Source organism: Sparus aurata, chromosome 5, assembly GCF_900880675.1.
Source record: "Sparus aurata chromosome 5, fSpaAur1.1, whole genome shotgun sequence".
In the NCBI taxonomy this organism is placed as follows: domain Eukaryota; kingdom Metazoa; phylum Chordata; class Actinopteri; order Spariformes; family Sparidae; genus Sparus; species Sparus aurata.
Genome location: NC_044191.1, coordinates 17,825,228 through 17,848,741, shown reverse-complemented (window position 1 = coordinate 17,848,741; position 23,514 = coordinate 17,825,228). Strand labels below are relative to the sequence as shown.

Here is a 23,514-nt window from a genome sequence, read left to right as displayed (position 1 = left end):
ATTGTGGTTTTGGTGACAAAGGGTAAAAATTAGTGCTGAAAGCATTAATTGATTGATGTTTTGCTCTCGCTGGACCTTCTACAGTGTGAGAATGAGCAGCTTGTAGTAATCTCATATGATGATAAAACTTCCTCCCTTTGGGTTTTTAACACTTGTTCAGACAAAAAAAAAGCAATCAAGAGACAACACTTTAGGCTCTGGGAACTTGAACAGAGCATTTGTCCTGGTTTCCTGAAACTAAACAAAAAAAAATTACCAATGGATAAAAAAATATGGTGTTGTTTTCTAAAAATAAAACTGCTGGTGTTTGTCACGTTCTCTTACGTTCAGACTCATTAGATCTGGTCTGCAGCTGAGAATAATACTGAGGGTGTTATTCTCTGCTTCAGACCGAAAGCCCTCAAGGAAAATCCTTCAGTCAGTGGAGCTCATAACCTCTTCTGTCTTCTGTCCAAGAACTGGGGCGGGTCAGGGGATGTTAAGGGAGGGTTACTTCCTCTTGTTTACCCCCCACAGCAGCATCAGTGACCATAAGCCTAAACTGACACATCAATAATACATTGCAGCCACAGAGATGTAAGGTGTGTCTGCTCAAGACGAGGGGCAGAGGAGAGACTGGTGGAGATGATTCTTGAGTGGATGTCGCCGACTTGTCCCCCTGGAAACAGTTAGCCAATAAATCCATTAGTCACTCAGCCAGAAATTAATCAATTTCTATTAATTGTTAAATAATGATTGATTGTTTCTATATTGAGTTGTTTTTCTTTCGCCTGCTGTCCAAAGAAGTGAAATGGAAAAATCTGAAGGTCCTGTAGGTGTGAATGGGTTTGTGTGTCAGTATGTGTTGTCACTCACTGCATGCTTGGATATGCCACAACCCCCTATGACACTGAACAGAATAAGTCGATGTAGAAACAAATAGATGGATTGATGAACTGATATTTATTTAGAAAAAAAAAAAAAAACACATCACATTAGCTGAAGACTTTAGAGTGTTTCTGCTGCACGTGAGTTCAGTTCTTCACTATAGCCTAATGTTGTCATTTGTGACGATTCAAATGACATCATGTGTCCTCTCATCGGAGGTGTCACATTCCTGGTCAGGACTGTGTAAATCACCTCCATACTGTATCACCTACTGACTGAACTACATAGCTAACAGCAAGCTATTGCCAAAGAAAGCTATAGCAAAGGGAATAGTGAGCAGCAGCTGGTGGGTACTCTGGTGATATGCTGCCCCGTTTGTTTAAAACAACCTTTGACAGGTAACCACATCTTACATGTTGATAGTCGTTGTCGCTTCGGGCATCTATTTCTGGTGGCACTAACCCTCTTCCGTCTGCTATCTGTGTGTTACTGTTTTCAAAATTCCCGTCGCTACAACATATTACAACAACAACCTCCAAGCTAGCAACCAACACACTGAACATGGCAAGAAACTAACATTAAACTGGTAGCTAATGGTACACACCTTAACAAGCCAGCAGCTGTTAACCTGCCAGTGGAGGTCTGGCTGTAGGACATAAACATGTTGCAAGCTCTGAGCAACTCATCTCTGTAAAATTGCCAAGTTGCTCATATGACAAAATGAGGGTTTAACCAAGTTGATGATGCAAGCAAGACAGTGAAGGTTTACCCTGTTTGCTGAAATGAATCACTAGTTCAAGCCTGGTCACTTCACACAAACAGGAAATAACTGTTTTGGTGTGAAACTTCGCTGATCTGCCAGGTTGTTATACGAAATGTTGAAGCAAAAAATCTTCCAAGTTTGTTTTACTGCAGTTTTATTACTCTAAAATTAGTTTTTGTAATCCAACATTTACCAATGCTGCAAGGTTTATTCCAACACAACATGATAAATCTGTGTCAAAGGTCTGAGTCGGAGCAGGATGAGAGAGGCTGCTTCAGGATGTGAGGCTCCCCACTGCCTGTGTGTAAAAGGCCTATTTAACCCTCCACACACACAGACACACACACACACACACACACACACACACAGACACAGACACACATACACCAGCTCTAAAAAACTTTGCCTAGATTTCACTGTAAACAACCATTTCTCATTCTTCTTTACTCCCCTCCACGTAAATCCTGTTTCCTCTCGCTGGTATTATTGATGTTTATCCTCTTTTGAAACATTTATTTGCCTTTTTTCCACCATTGTAGGAATTATAGATAAAGCTGTAAGCTTTTCTGTTGCTGCCACGGCGCTCCATTTTCTGCACGGAGCTCCAGAAAGCACTCTGTTCTTGAAGCTTGACTTCACTCCAAGCATATCTGACTTCTTTGTCTGATGGAATGTGACAAGAATCATACATTTTTTTCTCCAGTTTTTTAGTCCCCAGGGTTTTTCTTTTTCAGAAGCATGGTTCTGTGTGTGTGTGTGTGTGTGTGTGTGTGTGTGTGTGTGTGTGTGCGCGCGCGCGCGTGTGTGGAGGAAGGGCCTGTCCTTGAAATGTCTTGTCAGACGCATTTCTGTGCTGTGGAGAAGTGCATGATGAACAGTGTTGCATTGGCTGTGTAACATTCGACTTGTTGCCGAGCATTTCAGACTGTCTCACCGTTGGACTGTTTGTTCAGTGAGCAAACAGCCCTAATTTGTTTTTTAAATCTACTCTTTAAAGCCAACCATCCACGTTTGTAATTTCCAAGTGACCGGATCAGATTTGTATGTGTGTAGACACTGTAATCATTTGCAGGCGTGTTCATGCTGACTGGAGGCAATTTTTTTCCATCCAGAGTCTCTGCAGGCCAGAAGCATGAAGTCTGGCTGCTGCTGGTTCGCACTTTTTATTGATTTATTTCCTCAGGTTTTGTTTTGTTTTTCAGGCTGTATAATAGGCTGTCAGTGAGAGAGGAGGGATGAAGTCCCTTCATGAAGTCTTTTGAGGTGGGATTTAAAAACGTCTGTTGTATACCGCCTGGAGATGAATTACATTTTACAGATCTAATGTTAAGTTTGAATACAGGGATGAACAATTAATGAAGGCATTATTGAAATTGCAATACGGCCAAGTGCAATATCCAAATCACAGAAGCTGCAATTTATAGATAAAGTTAAAGTCTTTGACAAAACAGCATTATAGTGAAGTACTGTAGTGCTGCAGAGACGCCCTGGCTTACAAGTCTTGTTCATAAGATGTAAGAAAACATGTTGGTTTGGTAGAGTCCTCTACAAATGTCATGTATTCATGATCAGTCATTATTTAGTGTTTTTTTGTTGTTGCTGAAAATGAAAATTGTGATGTAAATATGATAGTCCCCATTCATCATGAATCATATTGCAATCCATGTCTGTCAATATCTGTCAAAATGATTTTTCTTTTGCTGTATCTACCAGGCCTAATTTTTCCCTGAGCAAACTTGAATAAAACATTTACTTCTGCCTGCAGTAATGGCTTTAAAAATGAAATGTTGATATTTATATATTATATTATATATTATATTGTATTGTATCAACATTATGGCATATATTTATATATTAATGATTTTCACTGGTTATTTGTAACTTTCTGTTTTATTCTTTCGGAGCATTGTTAAACATTTAAAAAAACAGTATGTAGAAATTGGCATTTTGTGAAATTTGGGGCCCCCCGCAGTTTTGCGAATAATTTGTTTACTTAATTTTTCCCTTGCTTTTCTGTTTACAGCCTCTCGAATGTAATTAATAGCTGTTTTTTTCTATCTTCTTTGATATTCAACTGAATATCTTTGACTTCAAAACCATTGGTTTCAAGCAAGCAGCTGTGGTGACAGAAACTCAAGATAAAATCGGAGCTCAGCAAACAGCTGCACGGTTCAAAACATTGTGTAAAGAATGTACGATAGGTTTCACATCACAGTCACCAGAGATAGAGCAGAATAGAATACATTTATTATCCCTTTCCAAGGGAGAATTCATCTTGGGCACGGTGCTAGTCCTTCACATGAAAGCATCTTTAAACATTAAAGAGATATTTGACTGTCAGTGTTGTCCTCCTGTTGCATGTTGTCCTGAAAGGCATTGTGGACACCTAAACTGCATCAACATGTCATCATTGTCTTGAAGCAGCGTTTAACCAGATGAACACTGGAGCAGAAAAGACAGGTTACTGTCACGTGTCGCAGATGAACTGACCTCTTGCGTACCTGTACTGCCCGTCCTGTCTTTGTCTTAGGCCACAGGAAGCGGACCTGCAGGTTACAGTCTGGCTTCCTGTCCTGGCTCTGTATCTGTAGAGGAGGAAGGGAGGAGTGGAGGGGGGAAGGGGGTTGGTCTTATGTAGCCCTATGAAGAGCTGGCTTTGCCTCCCTGTTTCCATGACAACGGCTCTCCTACAGTATTCAGCCGTGGGACGGCCTCTGCATCTGAAAGCAGTTCCCAGTGGTGTCTCAGGCCCTCTCGCTCTTTTCTTTCAGCTGCTGCTTCTTCTTCCTCTTCTACTGTCTGGGTTTTAAAAGGCAGCAGCATTCATCTTTACTCGGTGGCTGTACTTTTAAATCACAGCGTCGACCATCATTTGCATCTGAATCAGGGCTGCCTTTGTTTCCTGTTTAAATTCCCCAAGACTTCAAGCCTGGACTTGTAGCCTGCCCACACTTAAAATATTTAGGGCGTCTGTCCGTAAATATGCAATTATTATCTGAGAAAGAAGAGCCTGAACGGGAGGAATGAGTGAGTGAAATGAGAAAAGCTCTTTTGCTCATTTTGCAGGATCATCTGGTCTTATTTTGCAATATATATCCCCAAAGACAAAGTAAATAATTCCACAGCTTTGGTTGTTGACGTTCAGTTTAGTTTAGTACATTTGCATGATGATTAAACACAAAAGCAAAGCGGTGGAAGCAGTGATGAAGTAAGAACTGGCAGAATGACACGTGTGGTAGGTAGATAAAAAAAACCTCAGAGGCCTTCGAAAACAAAACACAGACACGTTTTCACTGCTCTGAGGCTCTCTTTTTCAGGTCAGAGCAAACTTACTTCCTCTCTGTCACCGTTATAGCCATTTGGGGTAAAAGCTGCATGACCTACATACGAGGTTGACAAGAAATTTTCCAAGTTTGCAAGAGGCTGTTTGAGCCTTCAGGTTCAGGCTGCAAAGATGATGAGGGAAATATCAAAAAGCCAATATGGAGTCCAGGTGGAGGAAAATATGTTTCAGATGGACACAGTCCTGCTGCTGCAGGGAACTTCGTACACATACACTGCAGAAACAATGTCTAACTCAGACTGAGAATCAGTTTATTGTGAAGGTAAATGTTCTGTAGAGGTTTATCTTCTCCTCAAAGGGAGCCAGAAGCCTCAGTTTGGTGTTTTGTGGTTTGTTTCCACATCGAAAGTTTGATGGAAGTGCTGCAGTGTGTTTGCTGATGTACAAAGAGAGCTTATTGTTATTAATCAGCTTAGTGCACCTGGAAGATGAAACTTGAATCAGGCTAGACTTCAAGTGAAGCACAAGGCTCATGATGTACTGGCTTTGTAGTTGAAAGAAAGAATGACAGTTACAAGCCCGAGGTAACATCTTCGAAAGTCTTGATTTGTCCAACTTCCTGTCCAAAACTTGAAGATATACTGCTTTAAGATATTTTAGTCATGTATGACAAAGAAAAGCAACAAGTGGTTGCATTTCAGAAAAATTGACTGTAAAAATTACGACAATTATTTGATTTTTAATACTGTAGTGGTCGATTCATTTTTACCTCCGTCAAGGAAGTTTCGATTGGTGGGTTGGTTGGTTTGTCAGCAGGATTACACAAAAACAAAGACATTTCCAGGAAACCTCGATGGAGGATGGCTCTTAATTATTTTTATCTGATATTGGACTAGGCGGGGACTGGTTGGCCATGGCGTAGGTATGCATGTCGATCGATTAATCAACGACGGATTGCTGCTCTAGAGAATAAGAAGACCATTTACCATTTATCTAGTCTACCGACCACTCAAAGTGCTTTTCAGCACTTTATCACCAATTCATACACACTTTCATTTACTGATATACTAGCCTGATTCATAATGTTAGTTATTCACAAAATAGCCTACCACCATGTAATTTGATCATTCATGTGTTTTCTGCTGTCAGATTAGACAGTTGGTCAGGGTAGGACAGCTGACAGAACAACTCAGAGGATGTGACAAATTCACACTAACATTACATTCTGCACATTTAAAGCTATAATCTGACATTTTGTACATTCGTCATCAGTGCGTTGTGAGTCATTGTGAAAGCTTTAACATTTACTGATAAAAGACCACCTGATAGGAAACACAGTAGTTCCTCTTAAGGAAAAAATGATTGTCAGGTATTAATGAGTTGTTTTGAACTGCTGTTGGACACAACAGGCACATATTATAAAAGGTTAGTATGTTTCTGTGCCATCTAAGTTCGTCATTGAGTAGATGCCTTCTGTGAGGTGGTTGTTTTCTGGTAATTTGCTAGAAAGAAAATAGTTCCTACTTAAAACGGCTCACAACGAGCTCAGTGGATTATCTTGAGTAACACGGTCATGGCTTCTGGACAGAGACATTGCTGTTTTCAAACACATTTTTGGGGCATTTTGAGCAACACAAGCTGAGTGCAATCTAGTTTCAGTATGTCTGACAGACATATCTAGGACTGATAACTTCAAGTTTCAGTAATACACACCAAAATATATATATCTATATATGTGTTTTTGATTCTGGGGTGAGCTGTCCCTTTAAACAGTCTGCATTCCCAGTAACCCCGTGAGCAAAAAGGATTTCAAAAGATGTCTTTTCAACCATCATATTCCAAAGTTGGTTGATCAAGTATAAAGCTGATAAGCAGCGGTCCTGGTAAAGTGCATGCCTCATTCAGACTACTGAGGTTGAGGCTCAAGGTTCAAATCCACCCTGTAGCTTTTGCTGCATGGAGAAAAATTCAGCCGTCTTTAATTTTGAACCACAAGTACTTAGGAATCTGAAGTTGAAAAGATGTCTAAAATTACATTGTAAAAACTTTAATTTTCAACCCCGTAAGGATGTTACTTGGACATCACTGGTGAACGCCGAAGAGATGTCCAAAACCTTTAATTCTGGCTCTCCGTTGATCTTCAAAGAGGTTGAAAAGACTTCTTTTGGATATATTTTTGGTCCCTGGCAAACCAAGTGGAACCTGACAAAGTCAGGATTAAATAATTGAAAAACTCTGGAAAAGATATTACAGAACGGCCCACACTGTTTGATTGACAGGTGGTCTGTGAGCGTGTGACAGCTGCACCGCGACATTGACTCTCTAAACACCAACAAATATTCAGTATCCCTCAGTAGAAAAGCAGGATTCATTGTCACAGCAGCTGGATGATTTTTAGACTTGATCTGCCACTTTCATCGTCCCAGCAGATATTTACAAAAGAAAATCATTTTCGGATGAGAGCTGGAAAAATGCCAGAACGTCTAGTTTCACATTTACCAGCAACATTAATGAGCGGGGAGGCGGATTCATACATCAGCCTCAGAAGCAGTCACCCTGCTTCATCTTTAATGGGCTCACACAGACAGTCTGGCACTACAGGAGCAAAACAGAGCTGGTCCCTCTTTCTTGATTAAATCGCTGCAGCATAATGAAGCAGAAGAGAGTCAGACGGCAACTCAGAAGCCCTCGCTGTACCTGCTGCATTTCATTTGGCGAGGTTTTTTTTCTTTCCGCCTGGCAGATGCATTTGGTTGTGTGAAGCGCTTCAGCCTGAACGTTAGAGAGAAGAGAGAGAGAGCAAACACACTGCGGTCGTGGCATAACAGCTGAGTGTTGCCGAGCTGTTGGGCAATACCTCCAGAAGACGGAAAGACAAGAGAGCAGCTGCTGACAGTTAAGACGTTCCCTAGTGAGGGTGGAAAGCAGGGAGGAGGAGGAGGTGGAGGAGGCGAGGAAAGACGAGAAGAGGAAGAGGGAGGGAAGCGAGGGGAGTGCAGGGTTGTTGGTGGCTTGGAAGAAAAGGAGGAGGTGGAGGTGTAGGGGTTTCTCTTTTTTCTCTAAGACAGATTCCTCGCAGTCTTCACCGAAAGGCAGAGCGAGCGAGCAGCCAGCTTGGGGAGTTCCCTCTTTTATTTTTTTTAATATTCTTTTTTTTACACTTTCACATTTTTTGTTGGTGTATGTTTGTCTTGCAAGCGGCCGAGCTGCGGCTCTGCGGTGCGTTCAGTGTACAGCATGGAAACCAAGTCCCTGTTCAACCTGCACAGAGCCCTTGCTCAGCCCGTCAAGATGTGCATGTTCGATTTCCCTGTCACCATCCTGGACGACCTGGTGAGCTCAACACCACACTGCAGAGAGCTGGCTGTGTGTGTGTGTGTGTGTGTGTGTGTGTGTGTGTGTGTGAGACCATGAGTGCACTGAAGTAGGTTTATGTATGCATGTGTGGATGTGCTACTATGAGAGTCTGCAAGAGTCTGCAGTGTGTGTGTATGCCCATTTGCCCATTGTGTGTAGGTGTGAGTGTTTTCTGTGGGCTCATGAGTCTATACTGTATACTGTATACTGTGTGTGTGTGTGTGTGTTTCTGGATCAGTGCTCTGCCATCATTCAGATAATAAAAAGTAGTGTTAAATGTACATTCCTATGCCGTTTTAGCAGGCAAAACACAAAATGTTCTCCTAAATAATTAAATAGACAGAACTTCAATATTCAAATATTTGAAGGGACACCCCCAAGTGTGTGTGTGTGTGTGTATGTGTGTGTCTCTCTGTGTGTGTGCATGCGTGTGTTCGCCAGGTGCTGCAGTGTTAGCTTGTGTTTGTAAGTCTGAGTGTTTTTGTGTACATGACAGCATACTTGTGCAGGTCTGAAGCTGCACTGGTGTGTTTATTTGTGCACTTGTACAAATGTAAATGAATACTGTATGAGTGTTTGTGTGTATATTTGTGTGGTTTATAGTGTGCATGTACTCACAGCTGCGGCTTTGTGCATTTTTTTTCCTATCCGGAGTGGAGGAGATGTTTTCGCTGCATTTTTGTACTCGGTTTGTTTTATGTCAAGCTTCACACCAATTAACAGCCAATTAATGCTTGTTAACAAAAGTCACGTGACTCTGCTGTTACGCAAACTTTCTAGCCCAACAGGTTATAGGTATAGGTAGGTAACACAATGCATTTTTGTAGTTTTTTTTCCTTCTCTGCTGTTCATCAAGTGGCTTCTCACCTCAACTTGACTCTCCGTTTGCCTCCATTTGATTTTCCTGGATTTGCTTCTGGCTATCCGATTTTTAAAATCTCACTGTCACTTCATGACAGTGTAATGTGAACACATGGGAACATACGGTTGTTTTTCTCTTTTGGTATCTGTCAAGTTTGCCAGGCATTGTTCTTACTTGTGTGTGTGTGTGTGTGTGTGTGTGTGTGTGTGTGCGTGTGTGTGTTGGGCTGCCACTGCCACCAAACGCTGCACACCAAGGTTACTGTCTCCCTACAGAGGATGTGCCATGTGATATTTTTGACATGTTTGGTCGTGTCTATAATAATCCCACGATGCCTAATGAATGTGTTCCTGTGTCAGCTTGTTAATAAATGCTGAGACTGAAAAGCCGACATATCCGCTGCTGTTGTGGGTGAACATTAGATTGATTACATGGGGCACAGCCTGATATTAAACCTGCAGGGTTGTTGGCTCGTTTTGATCTTTTGGACTTTTAAATCATCATTTCCTTTGGTTCTCGTGTCCCCACTAAACAGTTATCCATTCAAATGATTATGTTATATTATATATATATTATTATGTTGTTGTTGATTAGAATGAAGTAGGCATTAACTGTTATGTTTTGTCTTTAGAGCTGATACAGATTGTTAGTAATCAAGGAGACTGATAATGGATAATTGAAACTGATATAGATTTACAGGAAAGATAAAAATCTGTACCAAAGTTGTGGAAAACAAGTGATATAATGTAACATACTACAATTTAGTCAAGTACTCAAGTCCATTGTCTTCTATTATTTGATACATTTAGTTACTAGTTACTTTGCAGATTCAGATTGTTTTGTGCCCACAACACTACCAATCTGATAGTGTTGTGGGCGGGCCACTGAATGACACAACAGAATGGTGACTGCAGACAGAGTTATGATGCTGCACCAGAGCCAAAGTAATGTGCTTTTAAATCAATTTATTTTATTGGCAATCTGACACAAAAAACACGGATACTGATGATCAGCAAAAAAGCTGAATATCGGCCCCGACAATTGGCCAGGCCGATAATCGGTCCATCACTAGATTGGAGCTCCAGTGCAGTGCTAGACATGCAGATGTGAGACTATAACTGTTACCCAGGTTTCCTCATATTGATACACCATATGGTCCAAAGTATGTCGACACCCTTGTGCACAACTTTACTCAAGGTATGAGGCTGATTTTGATGCTTTGAAGGCCCAATAATATTTTTCTGGCTTTGTGTCAGCAATTTATGTTTGTCCCTTTCCTGGTTTAACATGAAAATGCCCCCCTTCATGAAGTCAGATCCATAGAGAATGGTTTTAGTGATAACCTCACTGGCCTGCACAGAGCATTGACCTAAACCCCATCCGACACCTTTGGGATGAACTGGAACACCAACTGTGAGTTAGTTAATCCCTGCAGCCTGGTTATACAATCTGGTGGAAAGCCTGAAACCAGAAGCTACAGATTAAAGATGAAGGTTTTGAAATTCTATGTTGAAAAATGATTAATGTATTGGTGTAATGTTTGGGTGTTCACTAAGGTATAGCCTTGTAGTCCCTTTCATAGCATTTCTCTATTTAGCATATTTACTATTTTTGTGTCAACAAGTGTTGATGTTGGGCAGAATGGTGCGTTCATGCTCAGTTACACAGACCGTAAAAGCGACGTCCTTCATCAGAAATCTTCTCGTGAATGCAGCTCGGTCTGGCAGTGGACTCCTCAAAGGAAACTTTCCACTTGTGTTTTCGGTCTGATGAGTTTGATTTACTTACTCTTCATGTCCCTGAACAGTTTTCCATCACATCTGCAGAGCACCTGGGGTTATTCTGCTGTATGAAATGTGCTCTAACAATAATATTTAATTAGCTTTGACACTCTGCTGTGCTGTCAGCTGTTTGCTGTTCCTTTTCTTGCTCTTACTCACACCCACTCAGTGTCTCACAGCTGCAACACCTGATTGTGTTTCATGTGGCCTGAATTCTTTTCCGGGGTCAAGCGAAGTCACTCGCACTCCCTGCTTTCAGTCTGTTATCGCATCGTGATTGAAGTTCAGGCATGTTATTAAGAGTTGTTTTATATCTGAAGGAAAACCACCAGGCTGTGGAAACACTTGTATAAAGTGCTCAGTGGCTGTGGAGGAGGGCTGTTTGTCAAGTCTAAGAAAAGTTGATGAAATCATGGTGATGTCAGCGGGATTATCTCAGCTTCAGCTTGGAGACTACATGTTTATAACAGACAGCCTTTGTTATGATCTGGGGGTGGAGAAATGATGTAATGAAAATATGCTACTTGTGCATTATGGGAAATGTAGTATTTGTTGTTTCTAACATTGCCCAATCTTTATGGTTGCAATAATAAAATCACTGAACTCTTTTCATCAGAGCTCAACCAATATATTGCTTGGCCTGTCGCAGATGCATTGTTATTGGCATATGTTATAATTTTGTAAAAATTAAGTTAGGGCCCAAATTCACAACACCAAGGAGGGTGCAGGATTAGGAACTAAAAATTAGCTTTTAATTCAGTCATTAAAAGAAAATATGCATCCATCAGTTTTTAAAAACTGTGGAAATGCAGGTAATTCAGGGTTTTTCTCTTGGCTGTGTGTAATAGACGGTGTATTGTTAAAAGCAGACGTGCGATGGAAAGTAACTTAACAAATAAATCATGGCTTAAATGTAGCATGTGACTTAAATACCAACTGAAGCTCCTTCTCAACTAAATTAAGTATAAACTTGCATTGCATTTGGATGGAAACCTGCCCAGTTTAGGTAGTTACGTGAAGTCATTGGACTGTAATGTACAACCCTGTCTCTTGTGCTTTTGCTAGAATATATCTTGCAATACAACATCCAGTGACTAGTGACTACATCCTTTTTTTCAAGTGATGTTTAGATGCTTGGTGAAGGTTTTCAGTTTCATAGTCTTGGTATGATACTGAAAAAAGTGCATGACACACAATGTATTACTTTGCATTTTACTGAAACCTTGTCCTTTCCCTGACCTTAACCAAAGTGCTTCTGTTGTGTAAACCTGACTAAAGAGGGGACTCAGGATGGGGAACCCCAGCTTCCCTATGACTTCAGAAAATTAAGCACTTTATTGACTAATATGAAAAAGTTAACTATTCCGTTTGTTACCACCGTAATGGCAAAACAAATAAGTTCTATATAAATGTATTTTTTTGAGGACGGAGTTGCCTCATACCAGTAAGAATGATAACGGTGTAATTTGTCTTGCCCTCACCGGTGCAACAAAAAAAATATTCATCGAGCACAGTTTGTGCCCTCACACAGCCCTGAGAGGAGGGATAATCAGACAAAATCCAGATCATCTGTCTGGGTTTAACATTGGATGTGCCGGGCCTTTAGGTCAAATAGTGTTCCTGAGAATATTTAGCCCCTTACTTTCCTGACTTAAATTATAAGATAGTATATTCCAGTGTTTCTTATTGCACAGTATTTATATGAAAAATTATTAATCATGATTTTTCATTTATATGGTTAATGTTCTCATAATGTCACTCAAATATAATGGGTTGTATTTAGTTCTGTTTTTTCCTTTCATAAGGAAAAATTCATGTGTTTGACTCAGTTTGACACAGTTCACATTATTACTTAGCCCCCATTAACTGGGTTATGGTAAAAAAAATTAATAAAAACATACATTTCTTAAGTTCATCACCAGCCCAAATAATTCATGCAGGTGTTCAGTTTTCAGTCTTGACTCTGTTATGTTAAAGATAAAAGTTTTGAGCTCTTGAATGTGATCAGCCATCAGCCGTGCAGAAGTGTGATTACTTGTTGACAGCCAACGATGGTAAGAATCAGCCGACGGTTCTCAGCTGCCGAGTGGTCGAGCTGTCAAACTGTTGGTCGGCTCAAGAGGAAATGAAAGGATGTCTGCAGAATGGTTGATAATGCTGGCTGTGAACACTCCGCAAGTGTTTATTCTGTCTTGAAGTATTTTTTTTGAGACAATTTTCAACAAGTGATAAGCAATGGAGTGTTTAAGTGTTGAGGCTAATCACACTCATGCCCAGAGTTTTAGTTCAACAGTATGCAGATTTTCTTCCTTAGGCACTTGGTGTACTGTTAGTCATTCACTCTTTGCTCCCACTTGGTCCCTGAAGCCCCCCAAAATGATCTGATGCTGATGTAGGTTGTTAAACAGAGAAGAGGTTCGGCAACAGATAGGCAGTCACAACAGGCAACCAAGTCCAGAGGGGTTTAAGCAGGCGGTCTGAAGTCTGAAAAGGGCAGACAAGGGTCAGAAAACAAGGCAGACAGGAGAAAAGCTGGTGCTTGGATAGGACAGTAAACACTTCTGCAGGGAACAGTGGCTCAAGGGCAGGCTTGTATACAGCAGAAGTGATGAGGGCATTGGAGAACAGGAGTGCAGGTGGCTGTGGAGGTGATGGAGAGAGGTGGGAACCTACTGGGGACAACCACTGGACAGGGAGGGAGAAGATGTTGGTAACTGGCAACAGAGAAAAAAAGGCTGTGACATTTAGCTTGAACTATTTCTATTTTTCTTATTGTTTCCCTTTTCTGTTGTTACCTCCACCAAGGAGGTTGTGTTCTCGCCTCTGTCTGTTTGTTTGTTGTTCAGTTTGTCAGCAAAATTGCACAAAAAACTACTTAACTGCAGGAGTTAAAGCTACTGTAAGCATGTTTTGTAATTTTAGCTATCTTCTTGTCTGTTTTGCAGTTAGCACAAACCTCCCTCCTCTCTATGTCACCATATGAACAGTAATCGCCAGACATGGCAAACAGAAGGATCCTGCTCTCTGCGTGTTCATGAGCAGACAGGACCGCCTCTTTATGGAGTTCTCCATCCTGATTGGATAAAAAGGGAAGGGATGCAATGACATTTCTTTAAGGGTCGTGAGTTTCTGACAAAACCCTCTATGACATTGATTACTGTTGGAATACAGAGCTATTTAACACTTATTTTAATAGAAAAATTATATCAGCTTAAATGTTTTCCTTCTCCTCTCCCATTATTCATCTCACGACAATGAGGGACCTGACCCGCTAAACAACCCAGCCGTATGTAAATCAGCTCAAACTCAGGTAGCTACGACAGTAGACTGCTGTTTTTGATGCATCACTCTTTATAATCTATTAACACATAACAACATAACCTACTTTAAATACATTTAGCTGATAATACTTCTGCAATTGAGTAGAACCTTTAATGCAGGACTTAAGGTCGTTATCCACGACATTTGGTGGACAGTTTTGTTTGGTACAGCTACTTTGCATACTTGGTTGTTATGTTTGTTTTGTATTGTGGCAGGTAGAGGCAGAGGAATGATGCAACCATTAATTAGTGCCAGCCAAATAATGAATCCCAGGTGCTGACGTAAATATCTGACTTCAAAGACACAGAAGAAAGAAACAACAATTAGCTGTTAAAATCAAGTGAATCAAATGAAAAGATAAAACAGAATCCGAACAGTGTTTTGGATCAATCAATAAAGAATGTATTTTTTGAACGAACAGAGAGAGGCCAGTTTGATTCTTCCTCAGCCTGCGTGATGGTTGTCAGGTTTCCTCGGAGCAGAGCTGATCTCCCAGTGATCCCGCAGTTGGCATGAGGGAGCATTTTTAAATGCCAGGACCTCAGGACCTCGGAGGAGCACCTGAATGGCTCTGCGTGCTGAAGTAATGGCAGTAAATAAATCCAGAGGCTGTCAGAGGCAGCTCAGACCGGAGCTGCTTCATTGGGTGTGAATGGGAATCTTCTTTTTGTCTTTGTCTGTTACTGGGAAACTCTCTCATGGGGTCGATCTCCCATGGCAGCAGAAGCAGGGCGTCGTGTGGTCTGTAAATAGAACAACAAAATCTTGATTATATTAAGCTGTTCTTCAGGTACACCAATTTTCCGTTACCCTGTCTTGTGCTCTATGTTATTTATTGATTGAACCATATATTATATGATCCATTTTCTCAGTCTTTTCTAAACAAGGCAACCCTTCACATTGTAATTTTATTTTTAATGGATCTTTCAAACCCCGCAACACCCCCAACCCATGTCTCACATGACACATATAAACTAACATCAGCATATCAAGTGGCATAATAAAGGCTTATTCTCACCCAAAAAAGACGTCAGTAGTTTGACGTAGCCGCGCATATACTGTAGGGTTGAAGGATTCTAGTAGGATGTATTTCTTTTGCTTAAGTCAAAAGTAACATTGGTTTTAGAGCTCAGTTTATTAGTCAGTGAATCAGTCAGTCAATAGACAAAACAGAATCCGCACAATTCTGATGATTTATTTGTTTCAGTTATTTTTTCAAGCCAAAGTACAAAACGTTCTCAGCTGCTTTTCTTTGTGTAAACAACCATTTCAGTATGTTTTGTTCAGACGATTAGTCATGGACTTTGCTGTGTCCAGTCCTTAAAGTCAGGCTAACAACAAACAACCGTTATAACAGACATTTAACATTTCTTCTATTCAATGCCGTATGTATGAACGATTGATTGCGAAGTCGCACGCCAGCCTAATTTTTCTTGCAGCTAAATGCAACAAGTCCTGACAATGTTGTAGAGCCGGTAAACTGAACTAACAACCACTGATGATTCTGGCTTGTGGTTGGAGGTAATTCCCTTCTTGGGTTAACCCGGGAAGTTCCTTTAAATTTGATTGCTTCTTCTTTAGCTTTCATTTTCTGTTTGTCAGTAATGAAGTGTTTAAGGGCCACGGCGTTGTGGTGTTGTTGTCGCTGAAAAGGTTTCACTTCACCTTTCACAGACATAGATGAACCTGCTGAGCTTCTGGTAACCCGTTCTCTCTTTTCCCAGCAAAAGTTAATTTTTTCTAGTGTTGTTCCTCGCGCGTGTTGACACAGCTGGTAAAGTAAATATGTATGAGCAGAGGGTCGGCAGGGGATCGGCCAATCTGTGATGAGGGGAGTGCAAGCTCTGGAGGCCCCAGGACTCGTTTTTGCTTTTGGATCCTGAGGTTTCTGGTCATGATGTTGTGCTGGAGCCCGTGGGCCTGTGGACTGCTGGTCAAGACAGGTGTCTGTTGGGACGGCGAGGATTATTACCGAAGAGTCAGGAGAGCGGGCAGACAGGTTGGACTGATCGGTGTTTTATGTTTTATGTTTTGTGTTTTCGGCATATGTGTCACCTAATGACAGTACATGTGAGGAGCTGCAGGACATTTTGATAAGAAATGAACTCTCTGGTAACCAAAAGGTTATCCTGCTGATTCAGGCAGTTTCTTGTATTGATTGGTAAACCATGTTAGACTGTCTACAGGCGACATAATGATACCATTAACCTGCTGATGAATTTGTACTTCTGAGGGTTAATTTCACATTAGAATACATCAATTAGCACTTCAGTTACTTTTAATTTGACTGATGTGACGGATATAATGAAGATTGTTTTCTATCATGAAAGTTATGATTGTTAGTTGTTCTAAATGATCTGCATCTAACATCTTGCTTTGGTTAAGTTGGTTAAGCTGTGTTAAGAAAAGGTGCACATCATGGAAACACATGTTCTCCTTTTAATATTTGTCTGTATCTTTACTGACCTTTTAAAGTAGATCTAAAGAAATCTTGAGAAGGCAGGTTTATGCTTATGCTGCTGAATGGTGTGTCAGTCAAGCTCAAGAAAATTGATTTGATGTTTTTTTTTTTATGTATCTGATGTAGGTATTAATTTCAAACAGTATTAGTCAGGCTTGAGACTTTTAATCACAAAATGACAAATTTTGACTTGACATTAATATCCACATCTTTTGACGTGGTTAAATCTTAAACAAATTAAAAGAGACAGACAGGCCGGCCTTGCATGCTCTCACAGGCTATATACATTGTATACATTGTAGATGTTTAATTGTCTGGCCCATGTAGTAGGTCGGCTGTCTCAGATGCACAAATCCGACATTTTCTCTCTTAACACTGATCAGTCTTTCTTCCACTAAATAGTGTTAGTCTGATACATAGAAAATAAACATTATGCATCAGGAGTGCAGTGACGCTAAAAGCTGAGTCACCTGCCCGCCATGACTCAATAACTATAATTTATGCCAAGGAGAAACTGTAAATTGTGTAATAACACGGATAAAGAGGCTGCAATTAATGTAGTGGTAATGTCTGTTCCATCAGTTAAACTGACATCAAACTGTTCAAATGCAGTGTCGCTGTAGTAGACAGAAAAAAGGAATGAAATTAGCTTTTTTAAAACCATTTAAATGTCAAGAATTTCCCCTCACACAGAGCTGATTAAAGCAAAATTGTCAGCTGTGGAAATAGATTGTTGCACTTGAAAAGACACAATAGATGCTTCCCTGACTATAATCTGACCCCATCAACCGTCATTACAGTGTTCTGTCTTCACAGCATCATGAAGCAGTACAGAGGCTTGACCTCATCTGTCTGCTTTCATTAAGAGCTGTCAACCCGAGATGACAGGAGGAGCAGAAGGCCAACCTTTTCTCTGCCCACATCACACCCAGTCTGGCCATCCGATTGGAAAACCAGCAGCCGCATGAACAGAGTCTCTAAAATGGAAGTCAACCCACAGATGATAATTCTGGCTTTGTCTGACTCACTGTCAGCATTTCAGATTTGTGAGCTGCTGTTCAATCAGAGATATTCGGATACGGGAGGATCTTTTCAACCTGTGGTCTCAATTAAAGGCCCTTTTAAAGGGACATTTGTGATTTTTCAGGATATGGGGTAAAAAATACCTGAATAATTGACATCAGGTGTGGGTTTAGAAAGTAACCGTATGCCAAGTTTCTTAGTGAGGATCCACCAAACGTGTTCTTTTCACCTCCCTCCTCCCACTCAGTCGGTCGCCTGTCGTTCATCTCGACGAGCTGTCTGTAGGCCAAGGTAACCACTTTCACAAGTGTAGAGGGAGCAGACAGAACACGTAGAATGTTCTCTGAATGCTTTTCTTGATGTTTGTTTTCTTATGCTTTTTTGCATCAATGTTTGGTAACTTCACTAGTAGTCATTTGGAAGCACTCTACAGAAACACTTCAACTAGTATAACATATCTTGTATCACTTATTGACAACTACATCAATCAACACTTAAAACCTTTTTTAAATAAGCAACTAATCATTTAGTTGACAAATGCTTATCAAACATTCACAGAAATGAAAATAACATTTTCAAAAGTACAAAAGCATTTTTAGATGCTACCAAAAAAATAGTTGCTGCTTTTCTACCTGTTTTTGTCAAATAGCTTTTTCTTTATACATCCAGCAGACACATAGCAACACGATCCTCCCGTGCATTGTTTCTGTGTCAGCCTGCTCAATATAAGTCCAATATTTGCTCTTCTTTGCTCTCCACCAACTCCTGAGCAAAATATCAGTATTTAGCTAAAATCGTTCACTATGTTCACCAGCTAGTCGGGGACTGTCTGTCTGACGTCTGGTGCTGGACAAGTGGTACAGAGTGTTTTCTTTATTTTAGATTTTGCTGTGACAACAGCAGCCTTCTGCTGCTAGAAAAGAGGTTGATGAGAGTGCTGAGACTGAGTCATAAAGTAAATATCCAGAAAGAAATGCTAAAATGGAGCTGAAAGTCTCAGAAGAGCTGCAGAGTTGGTTTTGAATCTCTGTGGTCGAAATGCAAAGGAAAGTATAATACCTTCACATCTTAAGGTTTCGACCCAGATACGTCAAACAAAACAAAAAAACAGATTTTGGCTGAACAAAGGATCAAAGTATGAGCCCAAAGGATGTAAACAAATCCTTTTTATTAGTTATCGTTCTGTGACTTCTTCAAACTTATCTTCATCAGCAGGCTTTTGTACGTGCGTCTACGATTTATAAATCTGTTTATTCTCAATTTATTAGCCTGTTTTTTTTCCTGTTACGTAACTCTGTACTCTGTCCATGTCTGGCACTCTGATTGGCTTTTATTTGTTGCAGATTTATTGTTTGTGAAGCACGGGGGAACATTGTGCGCCTGGCAGCCACCCAGAACAACCACAGGCCTCCACTGCTGCCCAGTGAGCCTCCACTGGGGGTGATGTGTCTTGCTTAATGGCTCTCAGACAGCAGTTTTGCTTAAATAGGACTTGACATGACATTTTTGTGTTGTTTGGTGTCATCTGGACTAAAACATCTCCCTGATGTCACTGCTCTGAGTTTAACTTTGACCACGTCACGATAGAAATATTTTACTGCTATTGGTTGACGGTGTTTAACCTGTCGTCCTTTTGCTTGGTGTGGTGGACTTCTTCAATCATGCTGCTTTGTGTCTATTTGTGTATGTGTCTGAGTAAAAGTGTGCAGGTTTTTGTGTGTGTGAGTGAGGAACGTTAACGGGGCTGTAAGCGTCACCCTCCTCAGGGAACAGTAAAACATGCCGGAGCATCAGCCTGAGCCACAGCAGCAGTACAACAACATCCTCTGGTATTGATTTCCAGCAGATGGAAGCAGAGCTTTAGTTAAATCACAGCAGACTAAAAGTTGGCTGCCCCTTCAAGCTCTTAGAGATTTCTGGGATTCAGCCAGCACAGGTTTTTATTGAAGAAGGATACCAGCGCGGACGTTTACATTTTTCAGTGACTTTAGATTTTTCCAATTTTAAAGCAACCAGTCAGTTTTCTGTGTTTTATTTGCTTTTCATCTAGTTGAAAAATCTGCTGAAACAACATATAGATGAAGAGTTTCAAACTCTTTACCCGCTTGCCTTTCCATCTCCTCTTCCTTACATCAACATTATGTCCTGCAAGTTTAAAAAGTCGTACCTCCTCAGGTTGTATTTCTGAAAGACAGCAGCTTTTTCCTTGAAGATGAGGGAGGAAACGCTCGAAAAAGGAATCAGTTGAACCCTCTCTGGAAACTGTCTTTGCTCCAGGTCGGCCTTTCCTTCAGGTTTTGACATTTTGGTGTTAAGTGCACTGCAGTAAATCAGCAGGCAACCAGAGTTGCGATGCTTTTAGCCGCAACTTGCTCAATATTAAAGTAGCAATGAATGAATCCATTATTGAAGATAGTTCCCGACAAATGCACAAGTCCACTTTGATTAAAACTACTGTTACTACAAAAATATAACATATATCTGTTTGAGAGACAGGTGACAGACAAATATATTGACATTAAGAAAAATATAGAATATACCAACCATATCATTTGAATGTGGAATGAAAAGTAAATAGTTATCCTCTAAGCCTTTTTAAATTGATTCACTGTTTAGATAAACATTTACTTGTTAAGTAACTTTTTGTTTGTCTTCTTGTTTTAATGGGCAGTTTTAGGGTCTCATCATTACTTCTGGCATGAAAATGATCAGATGTGAAAAAAAAAGTATGTGCAAAAAAATGTATACAATACTATTAATCTTCAGAAACCATATCGATCCTTCACCACCTTCTTTCTCTCACAAACACACACAGACGTGGTAACTTTTCTCCTCCAGCAGCTGCAGATTTTTCGCGTTATGCGGAAACCAGTGGTTATGAAGCCTGGTGATGAGAAAGGCTGGAGAGGTCAGACATGTTTGTGGTTTGATTCAGCCACAGCTGGTGCACCAGATGTTTTTGTTAAATTTGCTCAATCACTCTCACACCTGTTCTTCCTGCTGGTGTCTGTGTGAAAATCCAGTGTGGATTATGTCTCACTCTCTTCCAGAAACATTGTGGAAATAGATGACCACACGTTTCAATGTACTATTTGTAAGAGAAGGTAATTTTTTGGGATGTTTCGAATAGTAATGCTTTGGGGTGGTGTCCGACCTACCAACCCACAGTGTCAGTATTTGACGAGATATGAATGAGACTCAACCTTTCTCAACCTTTCTCAATCAAATAGAACCTTTAAGTTCACCATTAATTATCCTATCACATACAGGCAGGCAGTGTGTTGTGTTCATTTGTTTTGTTGATATTTCTGCTTATCATTTAAACCCAGGCTAAATTAATTTAAATACGTAATCATTTTAAAGGCTTGGCAGGCATTTTGTTAAGATGATAGATGTCTTAGTGTGGTATGAGGTGTTTGTGCCTGACATTGGCCAGTAGGAGGCAGTGTTATATGTCAAACTGAGACGGGCTCCTGCTGTGATCAGGCTCCTGCAACACTGGCCAGTAGAATTCATCAGAGATGTCTGGGCTTCTACTGTCATCATAATTCAGAAAACAGGTTTAGTGGAGTACAAAACAGGGACTGATGGGTTTATCAGGTCTTTGAGGATTTGTGCTTTCTGCCCTTTAAGATAATGGACAGCACTTTGGTTTCTTTTTGTGACGAACTGCAGATCTTTGAGTTAAGTTGATGTTTGTTATTCAACCTGCTGCCGTTGTCAGTTTTTTCTGTGCACATATTGGCAAAGAGTGAAAGAAATTGCTGTTTTTTTTCACTGTTTTCTGACGGTTTATAGAGCAGAGGACTAATGGTTTTATAGAAAAAGTACTTGGCAGTATTTTTGTTCATTAAGGTATTCATGAGTCATAGCCCCACTCCAATACTATACTTTTATAAGTTATCATTCCACAAAGTATTCCCCCAAAGGTCCAATTTGTTTGATTTCCAACTGCATTGGGAAGGCAGCCGACCCGATCTACAGTCCCAATGCATCAATATTTGAGGAGATGGAAATAAGATCAACTTTCTTACAAATCTACTAGCACTCAAATGCTTCTTAAGAATGTGAGATTGACAAAGTATGTAAAGCATCAAAAAGTAAACACAAGTGTTACATACATTTTTTTTTACATTCCTTATATAATTTTGATATTTGTTAAACGCAGTTGACATGTAAGCACTGCAGTAAGGGTCTAGCTCGTTTAACCTACTTCACATACTGTTGGATTGCTTTATATCTGATCAAATGTTTTGCATGTGAGGGCAAAAAATAAATTCCCTCTTAGTGTGGTGGAGTTGTATCAAGTAGCACAAAAATATTCAAGCAACGTGCAAGTAACATTAACATTGTGTCCAGTACTACTTGAGTAAGTGTCTCTGATGTATCCAGTGTAAATGTGAGTTTCCATCAGACAGCAGGGACAGTGAGCTGTACATCACTGTGTTTTCTTTTCCCATACCAGCCTGCTGCCATAGTGAGAGCAGAAAACAACACACTGCCATCATTTCCCAAAGGCATGACATAAGAGGGGGAGTGTAACGATACCTTCAGGGACACTTCGTAGACTTGTACGCTATAGAACACACATTGTAAATATTAGCTTGCCACATAGGTTAACCCTACTTGATAGCGGGTTTCTGATGATCAATAGTGACGCTTGTTCTCTTGCAGCAAATGTACTTTCTTTCTATTGCGTTTTACAAGTCAGACATTGTTTCTACATCGGATCATTTTTCATGTTAGAAGTCTGCAATTTGTCCATCAAAAGAGCAACTTTTTACACCATCACGAGGCATGAAAAGTAGTTATTGACTGCTGGGATGAAGGTGAAACACATTATTTTAGTTTTCGGAGAGATCTAATCAGGCTCGCATGAAGTGATGTTTTGCTACAGGGCATAGCTGTTTTTTCTAAAAATTAGTATTTTAGGAACGTTAATCCACTGTTACATCCTTGGTCTCTGGTATTTCCGACGGCCCTGAAGGCAGCACAAGCCAGTGGGCGGGGTTTAGAAAAGCCCCTCTCTGAGTCATGATGCTCCTGAACACAGCGGTGATGATCCAACACAGCCGCGGCGCCTCACGCAGCAGTAGCAGCAGTAGTGACGCTTTGGTTTCAAAACACCGGGGAAAAACTGTGAAAATGTCGCCACCGTCGCTGTGACTGGACGGTCGGCAGCGCGGGCATCCATGGTCTATTTCCCGGGGATGCAAACCGAGGCGCACGGCGTCAATTCGGGACAGCTGTTCGAGATGTTTGACTCGTCGTGGAGGGTGCGGAACATATGGGACGGGGTGAGGCTGGAGGTGGTCGAGGACCGCAGCCCGGTGGTTCTGCACAGCTTCACACACCTGGACCCGGACCTGCCGCTGCTGGAGGTGAGGCCGGGGGGAAGTGGCAGGACCGGGGCTGGAGGAGGGTGGATGAGAGGGCGGCTGAGGTCCGTTAGATGATGCGGTGTGTTGTGTTGTGATCAGGAGGATGATCAGGAGGATGATCAGGCGGGTCCAGCAGCCACTCTGTTGTTGAGAGTGCAGGGTGGGGATCCTGTGTTGTTCCTTAATAAGAAATCATTGATAACACAAATACAAACAGTTACATTTAAATCGATTTGTCGTCTATACATCATGCAGAAGAATGCCACATCTTTCATTAAGACACGGACATGAATTCACTGCTTTCTGCTTCAGCTGTGGATCTTTAATTGGCTTTGTTTACCTCACCTTTAATCCCCAAATGAAACAGTTTATTTCATATTGAACAAATTAAGTGTCTAAAATACACAGGAAATAA

The 23,514-nt window shown here is 40.8% G+C and overlaps 1 protein-coding gene across 10 annotated transcripts in view; it reads left to right on the top strand.

Moving 5' to 3' along the window:
- The window catches only part of LOC115581702 (ral guanine nucleotide dissociation stimulator-like), a 58,755-nt gene that overhangs the window by 3,426 nt on the left and 31,815 nt on the right, over positions 1–23,514 (top strand). For 4 of the 10 annotated variants that reach the window (XM_030416997.1, XM_030416996.1, XM_030416995.1 and 1 more), the window contains exon 1: positions 16,095–16,233. The exons of 1 other annotated variant lie outside the window; for it this stretch is intronic. In XM_030416997.1, the coding sequence (XP_030272857.1) occupies positions 16,129–16,233 (105 nt within the window). In that variant the 5' untranslated portion in view covers positions 16,095–16,128. Of the gene's footprint in view, positions 1–7,499; positions 8,247–16,094; positions 16,234–22,729; positions 23,100–23,514 lie in introns of those variants that run through there. 5 more of the 10 variants (XM_030416999.1, XM_030417000.1, XM_030416994.1 and 2 more) reach the window with 5 other exon arrangements.